General features: G+C 37.6%; 2 protein-coding genes across 3 annotated transcripts; one reads left to right on the plus strand and one right to left on the minus strand.

Annotated features, from left to right (window-relative positions):
* The first annotated feature begins 403 nt into the window (after positions 1-403).
* LOC135167502 (sodium/potassium/calcium exchanger 4-like) lies at positions 404-4,607 on the plus strand. Of its 2 annotated transcripts, none has more exons than XM_064130766.1 (6): positions 404-621; positions 709-1,148; positions 1,276-1,510; positions 1,581-1,751; positions 2,065-2,370; positions 3,377-4,607. In XM_064130766.1, the coding sequence occupies exons 1-6, from the start codon at positions 540-542 to the stop codon at positions 3,694-3,696; spliced, it is 1,554 nt and encodes a 517-aa protein (XP_063986836.1). In that variant the 5' UTR covers positions 404-539; the 3' UTR covers positions 3,697-4,607. The 2 variants fall into 2 exon arrangements, with proteins under 2 accessions (XP_063986836.1, XP_063986837.1); XM_064130767.1 differs by having other exon boundaries at positions 405-621; positions 775-1,148.
* Positions 4,285-16,427, minus strand: Hk (Hyperkinetic). Its single transcript, XM_064130768.1, has 10 exons — positions 16,028-16,427; positions 15,206-15,782; positions 13,120-13,346; positions 11,103-11,310; positions 9,762-9,889; positions 9,406-9,612; positions 8,485-8,582; positions 8,204-8,260; positions 7,852-8,079; positions 4,285-7,448 (listed from the first exon to the last, which is right to left on the minus strand). The coding sequence occupies exons 2-10, from the start codon at positions 15,328-15,330 to the stop codon at positions 7,347-7,349; spliced, it is 1,380 nt and encodes a 459-aa protein (XP_063986838.1). The 5' UTR covers positions 15,331-15,782; positions 16,028-16,427; the 3' UTR covers positions 4,285-7,346.
* Between the last annotated feature and the right edge of the window lie 1,174 nt (positions 16,428-17,601).

Consider the following 17,601-nt stretch of genomic DNA (forward strand, 5'->3'; position numbering starts at 1 on the left):
TTCCCCGGGATTTCTTTGAAAATAAAATTATTCCGATAGCCACTGTTTGACGCTCATTTCCCATTGACATATACAAATTACTATGCGATAATAGTCCGCTGTCATCAATAATCGCAGCTCATCAGTGACAGTTTACACCGGTATTTGTGGTCTTACACAAGGGCCAAATAATACATCCGAAATGAAGACAAAAAAAAATGAAGTAATATAAGTTGATCATTATCAACAATCGAAATTCCCAAAATGCCTTCATTATCACAAAAACCCCACCAAAACGACATTATCGCATTTTGCAGTAGTTCCCTCCTTGACAAATTATAGATAAAACCTTGTACGAGTATCGGTACAGGTTGATGGGTGGAGAGGGGAGGGTGTAATCAGCAATTTGTACGATATGCTTTTTCCTTTTCAATGAAGCAGTCTAGTGTTGTGCCGTTGTGTCGTATGAACCGATGATTTTTACTTTTTCTACCTCATTTATTACTACTTAGGGTTTCTGGCATATCTATGTGTGCCTGAGAGAAAGATTGTAGATAACAATGACTATTAGATCGCTTCAACTTGGTATCACAGTTCTTGTTGTTTTATTTGTGTGCATTGGAGCTAGTGGAAACAATGAAGGTACGTAGCCACCAGCCCAGATGATCCTGGCAAACAATCAAATCAACTGATTTTTTTAAATAAAAAATTGTAAACTGTTGGGAGTAGTCTCGATACAATGGAAATATCAGGATAGAAATTACTCAGATTTCTTGACATTGACAAACACTTCAGATAGTGCGCACGAGGCAAATTGTTCAGCACACTCTATGGAAGAATTTCCTACCGACCTATTTACTGCTGAACAAAGGAGAAATGGGGCTGTACTGTTTCACGCATTTTTCGGATTTTACTGTTTTTTACTGACTGCATATGTCTGCAATGACTATCTTCTACCGGCGCTGGATATCATCTGTGCGGAGCTGAAGATCAGTGCTGATGTAGCTGGTGCTACCTTTCTGGCAACTGCCAGTTGTTTTCCGGAATTATTCGTCAATGTCGTGGGGACTTTTGTTACGGAATCGGATCTTGGAGTTGGGACCGTTGTCGGTGGGGCTGTATTCAATACCTTTGCAACACCGGCTTTCGGGGCCCTGTCCGCTGCTCAGGTATTTAAATGATGCTCTTGGTGATTAGGCTTAAGTGGAGTCGACAGATTAGTGATAGCGATGTTGTTGTTGAAATTTTCGATACAATTTTTTAAAATGTTTTCTTGTGTTTCTCTTGGTATCTCAGGCCATTCAACTCGACTCGTGGATTCTCTCGCGAGATTGCATTATTTATGTTTTTTCGGTGAGTGTTCTGGTGATTGTCATGTGGGATGGCAAAATCAAGTGGTACGAGTCACTGGTCCTCATCACTTTGTTCACCGGATATTTTGCACTCTTGTTTCTTAATAATAAAGTTATGTACTGTACGAAGAAGATTAAGGAACTGTTCAGAAAGAAATCAGAACTTCAGAGTGATAATGGTAATTTTTTTGTTGATTATTTTGAGTGATTTTATTTGTCGTGGAGTGAATCAGGAATATTTGTTGTTAGAACGCAGATCTGAGCATGAGGATATGCCAACGGGAAGTTACAAACCTTTCGTTCATGGGGACCTGGTCGTCGAGTATAGGAAGAGCATTCAACATGTTATGAGGAAAGACATGGAGGAGGGGAAAAATTACGGTAGTTGTCCGGAGATGTTCGATGAATACGTAGAACCAGGTTTGATGATTTTGTTAATTCAATCATAAATTTGATAACAAGAGGACTCAAGTCTCACCCCCTCACGGCGATCCTCTCGAAAAATGAAGTGTTATCGCGAAAGATGATGTTAAATCGGTTCAGTTCAGATGATTTCCACTCTTGAGTGTCCTATCATATATCAAAGGTTGCTTTACAAATTAATTTTGCCCCAGCAGACGATCGAATCACTCAGGGGGTTCCCCGCAGCGATTCGAGAGTGTTTATTCATAATAAATAATGAGTTGAGGAATTCTCAGTGACTCCTCCATTGAAGAACTGATAATTATTGTAGCTTCACCATTGAATTGTCCAAGTGGTGGAGTCTGGACTCGAATGTGGTTCGTATTCACCTGGCCCCTGAAGCTCATCCTGTTCCTAACGATACCAGATACAAGATGGAAAAATTTCAAAAATTGGTATCCACTGACTTTTGTCATGTGCGTTGCCTGGATCGCCGTGTCTTCATACTTGGTCAGCTGGATGATGACCGTTGTGGGAGACACCCTCGGAATTTCCGACTCGATAATGGGAATCACCTTTCTATCTGCTGGAGGAAATATGCCGGAGCTCGTGTCCATCGTCATACTATCGAGACAAGGTAATTCCCGTTTCCTTATTATTATCAATGAGTGATAATCATCGAGGTCATTGCCCAAGTTTTCAGTCTGTCGTTTACAATTCACTAATGCTGATGAATTCAGGGCGTGCCTCGGTTACTTCATTCAATCGTTTTTCACGCAATCGTGTGTCAACAACAGACATCAGATTGAGATAATGAAAGGAGAGCATTGGTTGATCTTGAAATTGTCTTGCAACAGTCCCATTAGACGAGAAATCCTGTTACACAATCTGCTGGTTGTGAATAATTATAGGGCTGGTGCAGTGCCATTTTTGGGCCTTTCTGGTGATATTTGTGGAGATGTCCATTAAAGTTGAGGGGCAGAATCTATCGGGTGTGGCAAATTCTAGTATAAAAATTCCAAAACAGAATTTTTCTGGATTTCTAAGATAAATGCAGCGGATTATTCTAAAATTTCCCAGAAAAAGCGGAAAATTTCACGTTTTCTTCAAGAGACTTTGAATTTTTCCTTCCTCGTCACTTTGGGAAGTTTTTTCCTCGGCTGGTAGGTCAAAAAAATAAAGCAGAAAAGATACTCCACCCATTAAAAACGTGCTATAGCATATCTCTACAATTGTTTACTTTAGATTATTTGTTGGTGACCCGATTTTAAAATTTCAAAATCACCCAAGTTGCTCAACTTCCTTCGTTTACCAACTTTTCTCTCCACGATTTCCGTGCCTTAATTAGGCCTAAAAAATGTTATCTCGCGTTTATAAAATCATTTAGAATGAGGTATTTTATCTCGCATTTATAAAATCATTTAAAGTCAAGTTCAGTCACGACATCATTCACGTGACCTTTGAAGTCAACGCCATGAAATCTTTTCGACGTCGAAGCTATTAAAGTCAGCGATATGGACGTTTGAAACGAAGTTAATGTTTAAATTATGATGGGGTATAATTATGGAGTGAGTGGCCCCTTGATTCTGAGGCAACAGATCCCTCTTGTATTCATTGTAGTCATAAAGATTATTTCCTTGCAGGGAATGGAGACATGGCGATGAGTAATACACTGGGTGCCAATACACTGGACATCCTCATGTGTCTCGGTTTACCATGGGTAATTAAATCAATCATGTCTGGGTCGGACATTGTCATTGAATCAGGAGCTATTACATTTAGTGTTCTGTCGATCATTGTGTGCGTTATTGGATTCTTCAGTGTAACAGCGTACTACAAGTTTCAATTGAACAAACGAGTTGGTATTGCTTGTTTAATAATGTACTTGTTATTCTTAACATTTTCGATTCTACTGGAGTCGAATGTTTTTTGGCAAGTTAATCTACCCATGTGTGAAAACTAATAATTATTGTGAATATTGAAAAGGATAGGGAATTCGCGCTGAAAGAAATATCGATTGAATATAACAAAATTAATTTTTGGCGCAAAATCTTTCATGTCCCGAACATAATTCAATTGGGATGAGACTTTCCCATAATAATTCAGATCATGTGAAAATTCACTGCAATTTTTGCAGCTGAAAACCAACTGTATCCAACTGATAAAAAATCTGCTCTTCAGTGAAGAAATTATTTTTGTTATAGTACGTCAATTTTTCTCTCAGTACACTAGTCACATTGTTAAATCCATCGATCATCAATTATCTCTTTATCATTAATCATGCCAGACATTATTGTTAACTAGAATATAAGATTAATCATTAATTTTGATAAACCCTGATACTCAACGGACAAAAAATACAATAATTTTGCTGCCAAAATAAATTTTTATCATGAGATTGAATGCCAGATGTCATTCATTGGAATTGACAACGTACGTCATGTCTTCGTGAATCTCTTCAAATTAATCGAGAGTCGTATCGATGTTTTTTGTGATAATGGGAGTGCAGAAATATCTGTGACAAGGTATAAATTGCAATTAACAACAATAATTAGTATTTGTTCGCACTCTCATTCCACCGCGATTGAAACTTTATTAAACAATTGGCATTGGTTGACGTAACAACTTGTAAAACAATATTTTTTCAGTATCTTTTTGTTTGTTTCTTTTTAAAATTATTTATCATCGCATTATTTCACTGTATCATCGACGTTAAAGTATCAAATGTCGTGCCCAGTGATCCACTGATTACAATATAAATTTCATTCTTGTTTCGTGTCATCGTTAAACCATATACATGAACACATACAATAATGTACAAGTGTCGACGCTCGTAAAAAATGAACATTTTACATTAAAAACACAATTAGTTTATACAGTTGTTTTTTTATTAATATCGCAGCAATGCTTCATTGATTCGTATTTCCGGTGTATTCGACTGAATGAAATACCAATTTGTCATTCCTCGAGTGCGACATGATGTATTGAATGGAGTGAGACGCTTTTTAAATTCATTTTTCTCTCAATCAATTTATTCTAATTCACTAGAAAGTCCGCGGCATGATTCTTATTGGTGCTTGAGAGGTGATAAATAATCAGGACTATTCTGACCAATGAAATATTCGATTCGATGTACAATACTGCTAATTTCTCCTGTCAACCATAACAAAGTCCTGTCACAATGACGCAATTGCTCATCGCTCCTTGAATTATTCCGGTGATCATCAAACAAGCTAATGACGTTTGGTAATTTTGTAGTGTAATGTATTTTGATTAGAATTGTATTCGTGATGAGCGTCTCAGTACATCGAATGACAAATCATATAGTTAATCGTCAAGTGCGAATGTCAATTCGAGGAAAATGAAACACCGATGTCATGATTTATTTGCTTAACAACGATTGATTAAAGTTTCTTAATTCTCTCTAATGATTAAACTTGGATATGTTCTAGATGAGTATGATAGTTGAAAACATCGGTACTTCATGTTCCTCATTTATCGATTCTAATTGAAAAATTTAAATGCATTTCAACGTCAATTATCCATAAAATTGTGAAAATACGTTATCAATTATCAAGAAAAAATTGTGAAAACTGGTGATTATTTGATTGGGTTGCTACAGGCCTTCAAGATAATCGAGATGATATTTTTTTTAAATAATCTAATCATCCATGGATATGGATCAACCCCGATCTCTTTGTTCTCTTTTCTCTCTTCCGTCTATATCGTCCCTGACAATATGGGGATAATTTATTGAGAGGTGGTTAATCGAGTCGTGAAAAGATTATGTACGTCTTTATACAAATCTAAGGAAGGCTTGCAAAGCTTCGCGAAAGACGAAAGATAATAATATTCTGAGAAATTTGCTAATGAAATGTGTTTTTTTTCGCGTTATCCATCTCTTCCGTCATTGCTTGCATGGCTAAAGCTGAATTTTTTAAAAGATAATCTTGTTTTTTCTTCTTTATTACAATTTTTTTAATATAATTTCTCCCACCCTCTCGTTTGAGGTCGTAAGGCAGTCTAAAGCGATTCCTCGACTTTCTGCATCGGTGCTTTCGTGTGACCGTTATTTATTTATTTTTCTTCATTATTCTCGTAAGATTAGATTGTTTTGCGATAAAAAATATATTATAAGTTGCGATTCAACGTATTATTATATTATAATATTAAATTGAAAATCCTCCTATGCCCTATTGTTCTTTACGTGTAAAATATTGATACTCCTATTATTTTTTAAATAATTTCTTTATTGAGTAATTTTTTTTTATTCGTTTATTTGTTTTATGATCATTATCGCAAGCGGATAGAACGGTCTGGCTGAAAAATTTTATGGCCGGGCACCACTGCGCAATTTATTCCATAGTGTTAATCATTTAATTTAGGGTTTCTTAAATTTCATTTTATCATTGCATTATTTCACCTATTATATTTAATAATAATCGGGAGAATAGATTTTTCAACTTTTACCCTATTATCGACTAGCAAATTCATCTCAATTTTTTTTTTACCCCAAATCTTCATCATTTGGTTCTCTGTTACTATAATCTTGAATAGAATTAGTTAATTGTTTCGAATTATTATTAATTTTTATTTTCCACCCTCATCGTCGCGTAATTGTTTAGTCTATTGCGAAATCTACATGTGAGCAATGAATGATTAAAAATACGTTGGAGGGAAAATGTGCTCGTTCATCAGACAATAAAGCACTATAAAAATCAAGTTATCTCTTGACTTCTATATCATCCTTTTCTATTATTTTATTATCGACTAGTCACCAAATTTCATTGAAATCGATGCAACAATTCCTAAAAATTTTCCCACCGTCCTTTCTCAAAAAACAAATCATACGAAATATTGAGCGAATTGCTGCGCTCATCGATTGCTTCATTTCGAATACTGGGAATTAATACAAAAAAAAAATGTCATCCATTCTCGTGCCACTTTCCTTTAATTTCCTACAGCACCAGATAGAATTAATCAGTTTAGTGAATATCCTCTGCCTCCTGGGCTATATTTTAGTTATTCAGCAAATTGTAATCGAAATTGATAAGTCCTATGACGAAACCCAAGTGAGACCGGGCATTTTTTCTTTCATTCCCAAAAAATCCTATTTCTGTGAATCTAAACCGTATTTTATAAGAGAAAATTTATCATTAATTCACTAATTTATTAATTATTCGTGTCGAGGGTTGAAATTGAAAGGAATCAGGGGACATCCTTTTGGTGAAAATTATTTATCCCTCATACCCGTTAAAATTGCGCTGAATTCAGTGTCTCGAGTGACTTCGGAGTATTGTCGTCGAGTATTTTGGTATGAATTTTACCGGATAATGTGACATAAGGGGGGAGGGGGTTAGGTGAGTGGAGTGTGGATTGGGTGAGGGCGGGGGGTACCATTGAGAGGACCCTGAGATAAACAACATATCCAACGATATTATCGTTGGCCTTTGGATGGTATGTCAAGTTGGCTCACTGTATCTCACAGAATGGTAGTTTATTGGTCACTTCTTTGGTCTGCTCCTGATCATGACTGTGGCCAGCTTCGCTCTTGGGGCTACCCGCTCCATCCTCAAGACTGCCCCCAGCACTGCCGTGGGGGCAGATCGATTGTCATCTAAGCGCCAGAGTGGACACCATCGGTGGACGGCACGGTTTATTATCGAGTATTCGTTCGATCTCGTTCATCATGTTTGTGTTAAGCTTCGGTACGAGCTATTTTTAAATAAATTTCAATCAATTAACGGGTTATATTGTGTATAATGTCATAGAATAAACCATGATATCATAGTTCTATAGTTCCAGATAAAAATTTTTTATTAATTACGATATCGGTCTATCAATTTTAGAAAGATATTAACGATATTAATTCAGTAGTTTGAGTATGTGCGTTTCGGACGAACTTTGCTGATTTAAATTATTGAAATCATTGACACGATACGAACCTATAAAATAAACTCGTATTTCAAATTGATTGCGATCAAATAATATCGATTACAACGATACCAATGCGATAACTTTATAGCGATAAAATTCACAATGACTTCATCAAGATATGAAAATGGTGATTGCTATCAATAAAAATTGTGATAAATTCAGTCTGGCACAATGAGCTTACCTGTAGACTCTGGAGACTCTCATAAAGCTGATCAATATTAGACGCTCCGATAAGAAGGCACTGGACACTTTCGTTCTTGAGGGACCACGCAATAGCCAATTGTCCAAATGTGCAACCAAGTCGTTCAGCGAGTGAGCACACATCCCTCAATTTATCGGAATACTTGCGTGCCTCCTCCTCCACCGGTTTGTCCTTGGATCCAAATTCCGGTGTCATATCTCGTCGATGCTGAAGATGATTGAATTTTCAAAATTAAATTCTCACCGGGACCTTATTTTTTTCCTCTTTAATTTCGATTGAAAAGAGCTTGGGAAGACAGATTGAACTGTTGAAAACTATTCTAAAACTTTACCTCCTTGTACAAAGATTGCGTCTCGTCCTCGGTCCAACTGAACGATGAGTATTTATTCTGCAAGCACACAAAGCAGCTATAAAGTTCAATTGCTCGCGGGATCCCAGGCAATTTAGGTTGAAGACGATGTGGAATAAAACTTGTTCGATTTTTCATTTTACGGATTTCTCATCCCCTCCGCCCCTCCCTCCCTCCCTGGTCTTTTTTCTTATTAAATTGATCACGTACTTGTGAGTGAAATGTCGCAGATAAAGTAGTGAGAAAGTTTTTTATGTCCTCACCTTATATGACGATCGTGAGAGGAAGGAAACACCGGTGTCGTCGGGCTTTGATGATACCATGCCGATAGTGACGGTGGACCAGGCCATTAATCCCACACCTTGAAAAATCGGATGTATTTTGATTTTATCACTGAAGTCGTTTTGATTAATGAATTTTCAATTGGGTTCTTTCTACCTGTCGGTAGTAAACAAAAATCATTATTTTCTGGGGAAGATAATAAGAGTTTTTTAATTGAATTCAAATTTCCAGAACAATTACGAAATTTCCCATTTCGTATTTTGGTCAAACCGAATGAAAAAAACATTTATCTGGAATTATTTTGTGAAATTGATACATTATTCATCAATGTAAACATAAAACTATTTTTTCCAACTCAAAATCTTGTAGTTGTTCAATATTTCCTCCAGTTCCTTGGGAAATAAAAATTTCTTGTAATAGGTGGGCAGACAGTCATAAAACAGAATACTGCTTCCGATCACTAGTACTTCAGGTGCTTCACACGCCTCCACAACTTCCACGTTTATGTATCTCTTGACTTTAACCAAGTATCATTTTACGTTCTTCTCTTCCACTGAATATCCTTTGAGCTTTCAAAAGGTCAGTGCAAATCTTCCTGTATTGTTTCACCCCATGTACCTCAGTATTTCCCCTCCTCTCACCCCATAGACAATCCCTCAAGAAGTACTTAAACCACTTCAGTCATTATTCTGTAGAACATCCTCAATATCATTCTCAAATGTATCTACACATCCACGAATGACGTGTCAATACCCTGACGTATTTTAACAAAAGAAAAATCTATTCTTCGAGTATTTTTCTCTCCTTCTATCGACAATCTAGAAGGTGCCATATAAAATTTCAATTACGAACTGTTCAATCACAAACATCACACCAATAATCAATATTCCTAGGATAATTACCAATTTTATTGTACAGCTCTGGCATATAAAGCTCCGGTTTGTCCCTGTAGAAGAGATGATACTCGGCCTGTTCCACAATAGGTGTTACACAATTGAATTGTCGACAATTGGTGTAAGCTTCCATTATCTCCACAGGAGTCCACCTCGACGTACCCCAGTACATGACCCACCCTTTGCTGATTACATAATTCATCGCTCGTACGATCTCTGTAAATACGTTTCTACTGTTTTTATTACAGCGATGTCTGATCACGTAGTGCTGTTACTACTGCCAGCTCGCGATACGTTTGTTATCGATGATTCACGGGGAAGTTTGACTAATTTAATCGGAGTTTTTTTGTTTTTTATATTCTCACCTTCCATCGGACACATTGGATCGACCTTGTGAATCATCACAATGTCGATGTACGACAGCTGGAGCCTCGCTAGAGACGCCTGAACTGATTCGATAATGTGTTTTCTGGAGAGACCACGTCCCTCAGTTCTAAAAAAATAACATTACGTTTACATAGGTGGACTCTTACGAAATTAGGTTTGGTCTAAAATACAAAAATCAAATGTCATTTAATTAATTTAGAATTTGTTTATTAAGGAGCGAGAACGTGAAATTTAATTGCTAACGAAGAGATGAATTCATAGGCAGAATTAAGAGATTCAGTCGACTAATTTAATAATAAAAAAATTAACTGATTGAAGGTTTAATTGGGTTATGGGTTATATTTTTCCCACATCATTGTTCATAAAATATCCATCATTCAGCTTTGCATTCACTCTCAGTAGCCAATCCTTAAATCAGATACTCCTTTGGCTGCTACTAATACCCTATTAATCCCACCGTTGGATCAGCAGATTAAAAATAATCTTATCCAATGGGTCGATCACAGGGGACATAAAATTGTGTAAATAAAAAAAATTCTCAAAAACCAGAGCAAGGTTGGCAAAACATGTGTCAATGAGATGAGCAAACATAGTTCTTAAATAACTCGGTGTAAAAATAAATTATCTGCGTTTTGGCTAAACGAGTTGAAAATGTTCTTGCATCGCTGATGGCGTACTTCCCAATGCGGAAGTCTCGAGCATTGAATCACTTCCTTCCATGTAATAAAGGTGAATAAAAACGAAGCATAAACAACACAGGCAAATAAAATATAAAAATAAAATAAAATTGATGTACATCAAAGTACAGAACTGGGAAAAAATAATAAATTAGCGGTAATTTTAATTGAAAATATTGGAGGAAGAACTTCACGAAATTGTTCTCATCTGTAAGACAACTGCAACATTTCTGGGAGAAAGTTCTGTTGTTCTTCGTGCAAGATATTTTCCTCTTAAAAATTTTCAAGCCACGAGTTTCTTGGCATAAATGAAGAGATACTTCTCTCAAGTATAGTATAATATACTATACAGTAATTTTAGTACTGTAGAAAATAAAAAGGTGGGAAAAAAGCTTAATTGTTAAGAAGTGGATACGGAGTCTAAGTCCAAAGATTCAAAACATGTTACGAAGGGTTCAATAAAAGGTACAGGACACTGCGTCAAAATTACGTAATTCGTCGCTTACTATTCACAGAGTGTTCCATAATTCTTATCGTATTTTCATTCTCATTGCGAATTAGGGTGCGTTAATGTAACTTTGACTGACTATTTCTCCCCTACAAATATTCCCCAAAACCACCGATAAATTATTCTTAACCTACTTAGTATTCCAATAGATTTTAGTGGTGACAACATAGCTGGAACGATTCCAGGATCGTCGCAGTAGAATACGACCGAATTGAGTCTCAGCCCTGTGGCCGCTGTGCGCCTCACTCAGGTCAAACACGTTGATACCACTGTCATAGGCCAAGGCCACAACGGCCTCAGCAGTTTCCTCATTCGTACATCCCCCAAATGTTGTCCACGTACCTGTGTACATGAAAAAAAAAATTCTAAAAATGTTACTGTCGAATACCGACTACTCTGGCGTACACGAGGGTATCACAGACAAAAGGCATGTTAATGTAAATGTGGAGGGAAAGAGAGATATCCAGGAGTCGGGGAAGTGGCACCGGTTTGGATGTAACATGCGAGTATCGATTCATTCGTACCGCAGGGATTCAAGTGGCATACTGGTTTAACGTGTATCTTGGCTCCAGTGCCCTTGTGGATAGCCAGAATGGAATGTTTGTTAATCAAAGGTCACGTAGATTATCGATGGCAAGCTCTACGTGTATCTGTCGTTCGTTAGGAGGGGTATCATTGTCATCAATGTCTCGCTGCATGACACTTTCCTTTTGTTGCCGGACTAATCCCTTAAGGGGTGGGGGAAATGGCTGAGAGATTTTTGGGTAAAAAAAAGATTTTTTTGGTGAGAGCTCCCTCGAATTATTAATTATAGAATTTATTTCAGCAGTTTACCATATGTTGCGTTGCATTTGTCTGTTTGTTTATTTATTCAATTAATTTTCATTTGTGGAGTTCTATAAAAGGGAAGGATAATTTTAATAATTAGAAAAGACCAATTACTGTATGAACACATTCATGACCCAGATTTAATTGAAAAAATAATAGAGCGAACTTCCAATATTGTGCAATAAACCCGTTACTTTCCCCCATCTCATAATTTTTTCGCGAAAATTCGATGAAACCATTTTGGACCAAACGGTGTGGGATACTCCTGAGACAATTGCGGCTGAAACAATAGTTTGGTCGGGGAGAATTGGTCGAAAAAAGAGGGGTATGCCGACTTTCTGTACTCGAGGGAGAATAATCGAAATATGCTTGTGGAAAGCTGGGCGATAAAAGCCCCCAAGTATGGGGAAGGGGGAGGGAGGAAATGTAGTTCAACGATAATAAGTTCCTTCCATTGACAGTGACGAGTTAGTAACGTTTAACAATGAAATCCCACGTCATTGTGGAGAGAATAATACGAGTGATACGCGAGGTACATACACCGATGCATCGACAAAGCACAATTGACTTTTGTAGTGTTACCCCCGTATTTACCCTCATTTTTGTTTTTTTTTTCTCTCCAATTTTTCTCTAGTGATTGACACACCGAGCCCTTCGTGAAAAGGTTGAGAGGTCGATTCGCCCTCAATTTCCAATTCCTCCTTCAGTTTTTATTTCATAACTGTCTTGGACAGCCTCATTGATGGTAAATTGACGCCAGGGGTATTAAATAATGCTATTATGGAGTATTAAAGTCTATTTTTAGGTGTCTCGGTATGATTTATTTTTAAAACCGCTTTGTGAAATTGGATTATGGTGAAAGAGAGGAAGAATTTGATTTTTTTTTTCCAGAGAAGGGGAGAAGTGTGTGTCCCAGATTGCCTCCGACGTAGCACATTTGCCTTGTGATATAATCCTGTTGGCAGGTAGACAACACACCACGACTACCTGACTAAGGCGGATGAATATTTGATGCGCGTGAACTGTTTTGATTTGGGGGGAGGTTATTTATGGGGTTATTTCGAGCGACAAAAAGGTACTTGTATCATAGTGGTGAACAGTTATTTTTGAGGTCATTAGAACCGATGGGTTTGTCATCGTCATTGAATTCATGGACAGGTGCATTTTGGCAGACCTCAGGTGTTGATCGTTAGTTCGTAAATGAAAAGGGAAAGTAAAATTTTTGATGGGACAATTTTTGTGATCAGTTTTAGGGAAGTGCAAGTAAAAGGGTAGTTGATGAGGAATCATTATTTTACTCAATATCTGCAACATTCAGCATACCTAATCCAACATTGGAAACACGTAGACCGCTTTTGCCCAAGTTGCGGTAACGAATACCTGGCGATGGATGCGGAGTGCGTTGTCCCTGTACCGATATACATCCAGTGAGTAGTTGTTCCTTGGTTCCTTGTTGCGTTGTGCTGCAGTGAATGTGACCAATTGAGTCTGGACCACTACCGCCATTGAACTCTTCCATACAATCCAGACTCGCTATTGGAGCACGACACCTGCACCAATAACATCAGCATTTGAATTATCCAGAGGTACATGGAAATAAATATTCAATAGAATAGCACATCTTCAGCAGTTCCGGAGACAAACGTGGGTAACGAAAATTTTCAACGGATCCCACAGCCCAGCGGAAGAGTCATCGACGTAGTCCCCGATAAAGCTCAACTTGACTTTCTAAAAATATCTCATCTATTTCCAAGGGCCAGTCCAAGACTTTGAGAAACGAAGTTACAAAAATACCGAAGGTACGCTCAGTTTCCCCGAAAAGTCAATTCCACACATCCCCAGGCTGCCTAACGGAGTGTTTGAAGTTTCCCTGCCCATTAAATCTCGTCACTCAGCATCACCTGGGGTCAATTGTCGCTCTACCTATCCTCCGACTCCCCGAGTCACTCCACCTCCCAGAGCAACCCACCCTGAGTTGGATTGAAAGTGGCCCTGTGCATGACATCACACGTCAACAGCGTCGATCATAACAGAGAAGCCAGCATAACTGGATAAATTTAACTGGAAGGAAGTCCAATGACAAAACACCATATCCGGCGACATTTCACTGCAATGATTTGCTAGAAACTGCACAAGCGCATTTCCTTTTTTTTTTCATTCATCCCTCTTCATTCCTCTCTTTCTGGACCCCTTTTTATTTCTTTGAACAATGCTTTTTGTTTCGCTCGCTGAGCACGTTAAGCTCGTAAAAAAGATTCTACCCTCCAACATTGCATGAGTACCATTTCCACAACCTATTCTTTTCCTGGTTCTACCGTATGTTGCACATGGAAAAAAAATCTCAATTCAAGAATTTTTGTGATGTTGAATTACATTGTTAGAAAATTATGCTTGAAATGTCAAGTAGACGATCTTAACACTTTCAACTAGGAATAATTTGCGGGAAATCTGGGAAAATGTTGTTCGAGAATTGGTACCGACTAAATCGAGTGGTTCGGTCATTCTTAAAATGAAATTGTTTCCGATAATTTGGCAATATAAATGGGAAATCGTAATCGAGTTTGCGGATAAATCTGTTGGTAACACAGAAAAAAAATACTTTCCGATAAATTAATAATTAGATTTTAATTAAAGACAAATGGCAACTCAATAATACTTTCGTTTGAAATGAAATAAACGTTCCGTTCCATCTATTCACTCGCGAACAATTGAAAAGAAAGTTTATTCCACATGATCACATCTAATAATTATTAATATAATTTTTAAAAAATAAATATTCGTCGCCAGTAAATGAAAGTTTGATAAATAAATTTTTCATTGTTACAACTGCATTTTTTAAATTCAAGTACAATTTTTTCTTCCCTACAAATATTCTTCCCGTTAATACAATTGTCATTGAAAATTCAACAAAAGTGGTGTATACACTTTCCCTGATTAACATTCCAATAATCAAATTCCCCATTGTCTCACCGTTCCACCTCATCCAGTATTCAAAGATAAATAAAATCAAGCGAATGCTCGTTTCGTCGCTCCGCTGCCACGAATAATTAACTCCCCCAAATCCGGAGTCCTACCAACACATCGGTACGATATCGAACGCCCCAATTAATCACTTATTCACGCCCTTAATATTCTGGGAGTGGTTGAATAAACAAAAGAATTTTTTAAAAAAACAATACCAATAATTTTCTACCCTCTCGTGTCTCTGGAAATGGTAAATAAGGAAAATTGAATATTAAAAAAAAAAAACACCTAGAGGTACTTCAATTTCAATTGGAGAACGTAACAATGACTCGACCCTGACCCATATCCAATAACTTTTTAACAGTTGAAAACTTTTCTCGATTGTTATTCATAAGAAAATCCATGAAAAATTAAAATTTCAAGTATAAATAAATTGAAATCTTACCGATAAATAGTGGGCAGTGGATAAGAGTCGTCGTCCTCCATGCTGCTATTAGTGTTAGCGTTATTGTTCGTATCATTTCCCGCATTCGAAGTATTTGCTAAATTGCATAGCATTAATTGTGACATCACAAATTAAATATATGCGCTTGCAGAGGTATAGCAGCGCTTTACCACGTCCTAACTTTACGTACATTCGGTGTTAGATTGAACCGATCAGATGTCCCCCTCCCCCCTCCTCCTCGGTAGATCTAACAATATTCACCACTAAATATTTATTCCCGTTGTTCAACACAAAAAAATCTGTAGAATTAAACAGAATTATAAATATATCAACCTGCAAATATCACTCATTTATCCATTAACTCAATTAACGTACACGAAACTTGATGATTTTTTTTGCCGGATAATTAGTCACGTTATTGCACTTACAGTATTAGGCACTAGTTTATTGAAACATCATTAGGCACCTAAATTTTATATTTTCACTATTACGATAATTAATGTTCAATTTAATACTCTTCACACAATTAGTTATAAATCATTGCTTTAACATCACGTTATTGAGGTAACAACTGAACCTTTTATGCAATAAAATTGATGAATTAAATTACAAAAATGCTTTGGGCTCTCCCATATTAACTTAATAACCACAAACTACCCCCTCGCCACCCCGAACTATTTTAAATCCGAAAAATCAACGAATAGTACTTGTGAACCCAAGAAACTGGACACCGTCAGGTCGATATGGACCTGGATATGTGGCTAGTATCCACCCCCGCTAAAAAAACCCTTAAGAACATCCCACCCAACCCCTCAAACTCACCTCCATCCGAATTTCGACCAGAAGACGTTCCTCACTGGACCCAAAAAAATCCACCCCCCTCCCACTCTCAATAAACCCTATGCCTTTCCTCAAACAAACTTCCACCCCTCCGTCACGTACCGTGCGTCATACTCGGTATTTTCAAGTACACCCTCGGTAACATAAACTCACTGTAATCTACCCCTTCGACGATATCCCAACCACTTCGTTAAATTCAAAAATTTTGTAATTCAAATAAATGAAAAAAAAATTTATGATTAATGATCTCACGACATGTTTTATCACCAAAAAAATTATACCACCAATTTAATAAACAATTAAAACATTTGTGAAAAATAATTGAATTTTAAAAGCGGCTAGTGTTGTACTCCCTGGCCGCAGTAGGCAACACTGCGCTCGGTACTCAGGTACCCGTGCCAGGGGGTGGTCGGTTTGTTCGGTGGTGTACGAAAGTGGGTGAAGGGGGGTGGTTGGGAAAAGGGGAGGGGGGAGGCGGAACATTCAGTTATATATACGGTGGAGTAAGGTGGGAGGTGAAAGATGAAACGATTCAGCATTTGCTGGTGTGACAGAGACAAATGGATAAAGAGCCAGTCGTGGACGGGGACAGAAACGGGGAAGGGGATGGGGTGAGGGGGTTTAAGCGGCAAGGGCGCATGACACCGTTGCATCCAGCGCATGGATCGACTTGGGTATTTAATACATATATAGGGCTGAATATATATGGACACAGTTTAGATAGGTGGGAGGCATGCAGCCAAGTGCATGAGGGGGAGAGAGATGGCACCCCCTGGGTTTTCGGGGTAAGGGGGGAGGGAGGCCAGGTTTTCACGTATAAAACGGTGCAACGAGGGGTAGTGGTGCTATATGCACCCGAAACGAACTCAACGAACTCTTGTCGGCAACGCCGCATTGCAGATCCAAACGCTGACGCGAGAGATAGCTGCAGCTTCTTCCACGACGCTGGGAAAATGATTATTTATGCAAATTTTTTTTATTGCGGTAATTCAATGACACGGGATGGATGTTTAGTTATTTAGGGGGGGGAGAGAAATATGAGGTCTTTCGAATGCCCCGATGTTTAAGGTGATTTTTTTATTGGACGGTTTGGTGATGTACGAATGGGGGTTCGGATATTTTTTATTTTGTCAGATTTAATTAATTATATTTGGGGGGAGGCGCGAACTTTGCTTGGGTAGTCTATTTCTGTGAGTTTATTTGTGCGCTCGAGATGGATAAATATATGCCAGCTTGCCAAGATTTACACGCGTGATGAAGATTTGCATTGTTGAAAATTTTTGACTGAAATTTGAGATGAATTTCGTGGATATTTACGGTACGACACGATTCTATGAAAATGCATTCACTGCAAATTTATCAATTTATGAACAAGGAAATTGGAACGGGAAATTTGGGTTTCATTATACTATGAAAATTCAGTGAAATTGTCCAGTGAATATTCATGTTCTAATTGAAAATTCGATTAATTATTTGGGCGATTCTGATTTTACGACGGTTGAACGTTTGAAATTTCATTAGAATTTTAAATTCCTTCTTTTATTTGTAATATCACC

This window comes from Diachasmimorpha longicaudata, chromosome 11 (assembly GCF_034640455.1).
Source record: "Diachasmimorpha longicaudata isolate KC_UGA_2023 chromosome 11, iyDiaLong2, whole genome shotgun sequence".
NCBI classification, from domain to species: Eukaryota; Metazoa; Arthropoda; class Insecta; order Hymenoptera; family Braconidae; genus Diachasmimorpha; species Diachasmimorpha longicaudata.